This window comes from Puccinia triticina, chromosome 18A (assembly GCF_026914185.1).
Source record: "Puccinia triticina chromosome 18A, complete sequence".
Lineage (NCBI taxonomy): Eukaryota > Fungi > Basidiomycota > Pucciniomycetes > Pucciniales > Pucciniaceae > Puccinia > Puccinia triticina.
The window spans coordinates 546,346-554,887 of record NC_070575.1 but is presented as its reverse complement, the minus strand read 5'-3'; the positions used below and the strand labels follow the sequence as shown (position 1 = coordinate 554,887).

Below are 8,542 nucleotides of genomic sequence, written 5' to 3'. Positions count from 1 at the left end.
GATTGTTCGCTCAAGTCAGCAAAAGATCTGCTACAGATGTTTCCGGGCAAAGCAGAAGTCGGAACTAAGGATATGGTACCAACATTGATCTACTCCGGCACCAGAAATGCGACACTCCAAGTTATGAAAGTCGTATATGAGGCCCATGGTGCTGCTGGTGAAGAATATAATCCAGACAGTCTGTTGATTTGACGATATCATGCCAGCACCAGCGAGATGGACAAGTTGGACACGATCTCCGGTTACGAGCGGGGGGATTTCTCGTCTGTTTCATGTACAATGGCCTTGGGGATGGGCCAGAACTGGAAACGAGTTCGACGGGTCATCACTATGGGCCGCGGCGATCCCTCATGTATTAGTCAGATGATTGGTCGGTGCGGGCGTGATGGCAAGCCAGGACTAGCCATCCTATTTGTCGAGAAAAAACGCAAGTCCGGCTTGAACACCCCTGAAGCAGTCAAGAAAGCCAATAAACAGGCAAATGATACTCGCATGGATGCCCTGGCCATCACACCAGTCTGCATCCGCATTGCTTTGTCAATTGATAACCTGTCAGTTGATTGATTACTCTACATATGATCTGCTTCCAAGGGACTTACTTAGCATTGATTTGACTGTAGGCACGGATACATACCGATGGACCAAGATGATGTAAATTATATCCACGAAGAATCTCGCGAGAGAACGGCAAAATTTGATCCGTGTAAATGCTCAAATTGTGATCCCGAGGAGGCCCAGATGTTGAAGGCTCGAATGCAACAGATTAGTAATCAGAACTTTGATCCAATCTTAGAGAATCCAAAAGAAATACCAGGGCCACTTCCTGCTCAGAAAGAGAAAAAAAAACACTCACGCGGTACCAAACCAAAAGAACGAGACCTCTGACCAATTGAGCTGAAAGTTTATTACAAATTGCTGGAGTCCTTCAAGTTATTTTTTACTGAAACTTACGGGCGGCCGCGGGCTTTTTCCTTGGAGCAAATCTTTGGGCCAACTGAGGCGGATACCATTGCGAGAAATTTGGATCAAATTAAAACTTGGAATGACATTGCTAAGCATGTCGGTGGGGAACAGCTGGATGGCGAGTTAGAGATGTTACAAAAGAGGTTGGAAGAATTTTGATCTGGGCCTGACTATCAAGATTCAAAACTATTTGAAAGAGCAAGAGGAATACTCCAAATACATAGATAGTGAAATGGCAAGATTACAAAACTTAAAGATAAAGATTGTACCAATCAACTCGGCCCCGTCACAAAAATCGGCTAATTCAGCGCAGTAAGATCAGTTATAAAGCTTGCCACACTGCCAAGGTTGGACACAGTTACGCCCGGCAACGGAGAAGGGACGTCGTCGATTGTTGGAGCAAGAAAGCCCAGGGCCAGTGCGAGCCGAGTGCTGGAGAACAGGCAAATCCGGGCTGAAAACAAGACTAAAAAAGAGCAGGCCGAAGCCAAAAGAAAATTAGAAGCAAAGAAGAAATGGGAGGCGGAAAAGGTGGTACTAGAAGAGTTCAAAAAAGCTCACGCCGATAAGAGACAAAAGCTCAGGTAAATATTTAGTCTTCATCTTCTCCGCTTTCCAAATGATTGTCGTCACTGCTTCCAAAATTGTCCCTACCACTGCTTTCAAGATCGTTATCTGATCCACCCGGCTCTGAATCGCCCTCTGAGCTGATCTCTGATCCGTTATTATTTGATTCGTTTAGTTGATTCTCGACTTGGGGGCTCCATTTCGTTATCGGTGGCGGTCGGAGTTTGTTGAGGGGTTTTCCCTTCTGCATAAATTTGATTTTCATTTTCTTGATTCCTAAGGCGTATAAGTACTCAACCTCCTTGGGGATAAGTTCGTTGAGCTTTGTAGCAATCAAGCAAGCGTTGTTTTGTCAACACATACGCATACAGTTGTTGAGTGATAAGAGATCGATCCGGTTATGATGTGATTGCACAATCAGGTCCTTTTCGCAGTCAGATGTTAGTGTGCCTATTAAGTCTCAAAGCTACAAAGGATTCAAGTTAGAATCTTGATTCCCGTTGATAAAAGATGCAAACTACTTACCAAAGGCACATTTGGAGAGTAGACATCCTTGAGTCAATCAATATTGGAGCCCCGGCCGGTGTTGTTGAAGAAATGTTTTAACCAATAGTTTTGGTTTTCGAGGTAATGATCCTTCGCAACGAAATGCTTTTGTTTCCCATTTGGGGCTACAAACATGGAGTGTTTTATTATCTTACCCAGTCCTGGCGGTAGAATTTCGTTGAGAAGGATGATCATCCTCATGAGGAGTTGGATTGAGTAATTTGTCAATTTTTTTATTCCTTGGGCAATGACCGCCCACCGCTTCCAAACATTCATAATGCGCCCCATATCTCCGGCTTTCATTGCAGCGTTTCCTTCCACGATAGTGGCGAAATCAGACAGTCTTAAAATTAGATTCAAGAGCTTCGGCGAAGTCTGAAGCCTGGCACCTTGTCTAGCCTCAATTGAGAAGAATCGATTGTAAGTCTGATTGATGACTTCTTTGATCCTTGCGCTAGACATTTTCGGAAGGTCTTCGGTGAGATGCTTCTCCTCAGTGCCCATAACAACCCTGTGAATGGAATCAACGAGTCAAAAAACAGAGGAGCAAAACAAGATCAAAAAAGAGGAAAAAAAACCCGCTCACATGAGACAGTGAACTAAGCTGGCTCGATGAATCTTCTTGATGTTCTTAATCATTGTGGTGAAGTCTTTCTTTCCTGTCATGTTATTTGAGGGTATACCTAACGCATCAAGAAATCGCAATGCCCCTGAGTCGCGAGAGTCTGAGATATCTCCAACGTGCTTGGAGTAGATAGCCTGACTAATGTTCCACAGCGTGTGCGCTCCCCCCAAAACTGTCACAACATTGATCAGACTTTCTTCTTGGTGTCAGCTGGGCATCCGCTGAGTTCGTAAAGTTGTGACGTTTGTGCAGGTAGCCAAGTCGCCATCAATTACTTGAAGCCGAGATGCAAAGTCGGACATAGCTATATTTGTTGACTGATTGACAATGGCGTCAAACACTTCGCCAGCTCCTTGCGCCGAGTTGTCGGAGGCGATCATAAGCTTTAACATTGTTATATCAGGAGGCTCAGTCGATATCTGATCGATTACCGGAGGAGTGGTACTGAGCGATATGTAACAATCAGATGGGGTGACTAAGTGATCGAGCATAGCTGAAGTGATCTGGCTCTTGATTACACACTCCCAATTCACTTCTTCCTTTGGTGTTGGCAGCAACATTTGAGAGTGGACATCGAAGGTTTCCAATTTTGACATTGCCTGCAGATAGCGTTCAAGACTGAGCTCGCAGGAAGGAACTGAGGCAACTAGCTTCGGGTTGGGGTGGTGGATGTAACCCCAGGTTCCATGGAACATACGGTTAGACTGGCTGACGGACTTCGTTTGGATCCTCTGTTCGAAATCAAGGTTGTCGAAGCATAGGAAAGCTCCCAGAGTCGGGGCAACTTGCTTGGAAAGCTTGCTGGAAATTTGGAGGCGAGATCTTCGGCTTAGGGTGTTCAGTGCGTGATGAGCAGTTTTTCGAGATGAGGATAATCCAATATAGTTCAAAAAGAAATTGACCCAATCGGTGTAAAGCTCAAAAGTGTTCCTGAGAACCTTTTGCTGAGTGCGGAAAGGGATGAATGAGGTTACCTCTGCCTTTCCTGGGTCACTAGACACTAAAACAAGCCCCCCAATCTACGATTGGAAGGTTTATGTAGTGATAGTGGAGGTGTATCAAAAGATAGCCTACGTCGAACAAGTGGCTTAGGGGATATGGGTGATGTAACCGGTGCTGAGCGAGTTGTAAGTTGATATGGTCCGTGTGTTGCCGCAAAGAGGTTGTGGAACACCCTGACAGAGGGGTTGATGATGATTGAGCAATGTAATAGTGTTGTTGTATGTATGTAATTGTTATGTAATAAGGGTAAAACCACAATATAGTGGGGGCTAATACTGTAGAGTGAGCAAGTGTTGTACTGTTTATGGGGTAAGCTGAGTGCAAGTAGTTTGCTGAGAGAAATTACAACTGGGGGGAGGAGAGCCTCCTTAAATAGAAAAGGGTGAGGGATTTTAGCTCCAGGGGAACCAGGGAATGAGGGGTTTTAGCTGCCCTGAGCTGTCAAATGAGGGATTTTGGCTGGTGGTACAGCCTAGATGAGGGAATTTAGCCCGTTTGACAGGTCACACGATGTAATGATGAGGGAATTTAGCTGGTGAGAACGTGGAGGTGAGAGGTTTGAGTTTGGCCTATGATGTCATTGACATATGATGTCATTGGGTCATCTGATCATCTGTACTGCCCCTGTCTGTCAAATGATGTCATACGAGGGAATTTAGCTAGCCTGAGCTGTCAACTGATGTCATGTGTAAGCTGCATGAGGGGTTTTTGCTAGCTTGACACCTGCATGAACTGCAGCCCCTATTACACTAGTCTGCATGCACCTGCATGAGCCTGCACAAGACTGCATAAGCCTGCATAAGCCTGCATAAGCCTGCATAAGACTGCATAAGCCTGCATAAGCCTGCATAAGCCTGCATAAGCCTGCATCTAGTGTGCATGACACTGCATGACACTGCATGATACTGCATGATGCGTGCATAACACAATGTAGTGAGTGCAGCTGATGAGGTAAAGCATCTGTAAAGGGTAGACAAGTGTCAGAGCGGACCATGTAACGGATTACATGGTCCTGGGTAAGGGTGGTTCATGTAACGGATTACATGACCTGAGTATGGTGTTTGTGTGCGTGAAACCGGCTGATGGTGTCTTGAAGGGGTTGTATCTTCTGATCTAGAGGGGTGTAAGGTGTGTTGTCCATGTTGTCCTGTGTAGTTTTGGCCGTAGAATCCAATGGTGTTGCCGTATTGGTTGATTTGTGAGTGTACATATGAGAAAATGGAAAATTTTGAAATGGGCTAGATGGGTAACCATAAAGCATACCACATCGGTGACCCCGCATGCAAGGAAAGTTAGGGAGTTTGCAAGTTGATGGCCGTTATTTCTGCGGTTTTTGACAAACGCCACCATTGAGCAGATGGTCTTTGCGACCTGTTTTTAGAAAAGAGAAGAAAGATCAAAAGTCAGTCTCACAGGGGAAAAACATCAATACAAATAATGAGAAGCTGAAAGTCGTACCATGTAAGCTCGTTTATTGGGATCAAGGGGTAATTCAACATCTACCTCATCGTTCGGCTTGAGTCTGTTTCCATCCAAATCCGTTGGAGGGACAGCTTCTTTCTGGTTGGGACCGTCATCTTCGAGGTTGGGATCAATGGTGGTGCCCGGGTGACTCGCTAGCTTTTGGTAGATCAGTTCAAACAAGAAGGGCATGTGATCCGTCACAAGTTCGTGATCTGTTTTCACTTTTGATTTGGGAGTAAACATCTCTTCAGTTATTGATTTTGTGTTGTGGTATCCGCCCTTGGGGTAAGCTCCACTCGGCGGTTGTTGAAATGTTACGATTTTGGACGCCTGGTTTTTTTAAAAAAGCAAGTAAAGTAGTTAGCCAAAAAATCACCTAATAAATATCAACTTGCGGACAAAAAGAGTAATCTGAAAAGAATCTACCTCGTCAAGTATAAACCTCTCCCATTGCCCTTTGCCACTTTTATGTTTGGAAACAAACCCACAAATTGTCTCGAATAGTTTCAACATCGAGTCCCATCCCCTTTTGCTCCTCCAGTATCGGTGTTGAAAAGCAATTTCGTGGTTTTCAATAGTGAGGAAGGAAGAGAGGAATGTCTTTGGGGTCAGATTCATCTCTGTCATGCAAGAACATACCGCCTTGAGTTTTGAAAGTTTGGTTTGTTTCTTTTTCTTGTGGTTGAACTGGATGGTGTGCAGTACCATGATTTTGCTGTTGGGATGCTCGGAGAGATTGGTTTTGGATGGTCGGAGGGATTGCTTTTGAACAGTTGGAGGGATTGCTGTTGGGATGATTGGAGGGATTGGTTTCTGGATGATCGGAGGGATTGGAATCTTGTATACGAAGACTGTATGCGGTTGATTGAGAGGGAGAGAGTGATCAAGAGAGGTTGTTTGAAAAAAAGAAGAGTGATCGGGAGAAAAGTCAGAATGGTCTAAAAAAAGAGGAGGGCTCCGAAAAAAAGAGGAGCCCAAAAAGCCCATGGCTTTGCCGGTAAGCGGCCAAGAATCCAAAAGTTTGCGTATTTTTTTTGGGCATGGAGGGGAGGGATTGTGAGAATTTTGAATACACAGTTTGGTTAGGAAAATTACAGGCTTTGAGCCATGACGACAAAAAAAAAACTCGTCTAAAACTAAGTTGTGCAGGTGGTGGCGACATTGGCTGCCACCAAAGTTTGCAGATTCTCTCAGGCCAAAAAGCCTGATAATTCCTAAGTCCTCTCCCTGCGGGAGAGATCTCGATGCTATGCATCTCGACCAGGCCAATTGGGTGCCCCCCGGCCGCTGCGGGGACAAGGGGCTTAGTTAAGTTCGGTTGAATCCTCTCAATGACCGGTACAGACCAGCTATCAGGAGGGTTGTGTACTCTCGATGACCGGTCTGTACCAGCCATCGAGAGGGATGTTCTGGTTTGATCTAGCCGCTGAAAAGTGCGTGTAAAACCAGGGTGTAAAAATTTGGCTTTACAAGTGCCAAATCTGACTTTACACGGCCGTGTAAATCAAAGGGAAGTCCTCCAGTGTCCACTTCAATGTGCATTCCACATTTTGCACTGTACAGAATCTGAAATTGATAATGTTACAACTATGATTGCAGCTCAACCAGAGTTGAGGATGAGAAAAAATAGTAGAAAGAAGGGAGCAGCTTAAGCCATCCCAGAAATGTAAATCAGATAAAAAAAGGTTCAGAAACTCATGTGGGAGATTGGTTTTAAAAAAAGTCCCCACCAAAATGCCTAATTCTCTACTGCCGCGGGGTCAACATAGCGTGTAAGTCCCTCCTTCGGAGGTCGCTTCGCTCCCCCGAGGAGGGAATTAGCTAGGTTAGGTTTCCAGGGTCCTCTAGTACCTCAGAAAATCACGTCTTCATCTCGCTCGCCCAGCAGATCAGTTCCCCCGGCGGCATCATCGAACTCGTCGACCTGGCCAGCATGGATCCGCTCGCGCTTCTCGGCCTCGGCGATCGCCGTTCGTTCTTTCTTCTTCGCCTGGACTTTCTTTAATCGGAAGAAATCTTCCCGGTCGCCCTCGTCTAGTTCCGAGTTAATATATCTACCACAAGTTGGTTCGACAGTTTTCGGACATGTAAGTCATTTGGCTTTCAAATTTCAACTGGGCCATATGGGTGATGAGAGTAGAATACTGACTTTACAGTGTTCTCTAGTTTGGGTATGACCACATGCTCCAACGCATTAACACGACGATTAGTCATCCTGATAACCTCGTCAAGAATCACAAAAGCCGTCTGTTTTTGCCAAGAAACCGAATCAGCAGAGGGAATCAGAGTGGTTTCGAAGAGCGCAAGTCTACCTGAAGGGATGCCAGTTCGACAAGCGTCTCGGTTGCTTTGGCATAGATTTCCCTGGCCTTGGTTATTTGCTGGCCACCACGACCCAAGCCGGTCAAAGTAAGTTCTGATGAAACACAGTACCAATCAGCCGAGTTTTCGTTACTCTTTCTGATGCAATATGCCGTCGTACGGAAATCTCTACTCACCAGCTCCTCCCGGCTTAGTGCGATCGACTCCAAAGGTAGGTAGGATGACACCGGAGACGTTTTCCTGATGAGTAGAGACCTTGAAGGTGGCCTCCTTGACGGATTCCTGCAGCTGATAGCCGATATCGGCCCCGGAGGTGTAGGAAACCTCGGCGAGACTGAAAGCGGCGAGTTGCATGACCCGGCCCATCTCGCGCTTGGTGGAGTCTATCTTCTGGGTAATCGCCCGGAACCGCTTGGTGAGCGCATCGACCTTCTTCTTCAACAGCGAGTGCCCCGTCTGGGCCCCCTTGAGACGCTGCTTGACTATGTTCAGGTTCATCCGGGTCGGGAATACATTCTCGCGGGCGCCTGTTGAAGATTATTGCAGCCGTCGAGTCATTATGAAGAGTACAACGGCAAAGGGAGGATGAGTGTTGGTTGTTGGTGGCGGACTTACCAGTTCCAGACATGGTGGATAGCTCTGAGATTGTTTGAAATGACAGCGAGCCCTGATCGAGTCGGCTGGCTGCTGTGGTGATCACTCGAAGGATGGGCCGGGTCAGCCCTCGAGGGGCCCGAATCCAGGCTCGGGTCTTCAGCGGTGATCAGCAGTCCTCAGCAGTCTCACTCCAGGGCTGCTCAATCAACTGTGCACAACAAAAAAGATGAGGGGACTGGGTGTCACATGACCTGAAGCTAATTCCAGCCTTTATTCCAACCTTCCTCCCAGGAACAATTGTTGAAACCCCCTGATGATTACAAAGGGGCCACTCACCACCCAAAAAAAGAAGGCAATGAGTGCACATTGCTGTGCTGAAATATATATATAACAACAGCTGTAAAAAGAGCAAATAATGCTGAAACTTTTGTTGTATATGTTTCTTATATATTCTCA

General features: G+C 46.1%; 1 protein-coding gene across 1 annotated transcript; it reads right to left on the bottom strand.

Annotated features, from left to right (window-relative positions):
• Positions 1–7,019: 7,019 nt before the first annotated feature.
• On the bottom strand, positions 7,020–8,117 carry PtA15_18A71 (uncharacterized protein; the record flags this gene model as incomplete). Its single annotated transcript, XM_053165028.1, has 5 exons — positions 7,020–7,221; positions 7,317–7,414; positions 7,480–7,583; positions 7,666–8,016; positions 8,105–8,117. The coding sequence occupies 5 exons, from the start codon at positions 8,115–8,117 to the stop codon at positions 7,020–7,022; spliced, it is 768 nt and encodes a 255-aa protein (XP_053028570.1).
• Positions 8,118–8,542: the final 425 nt, after the last annotated feature.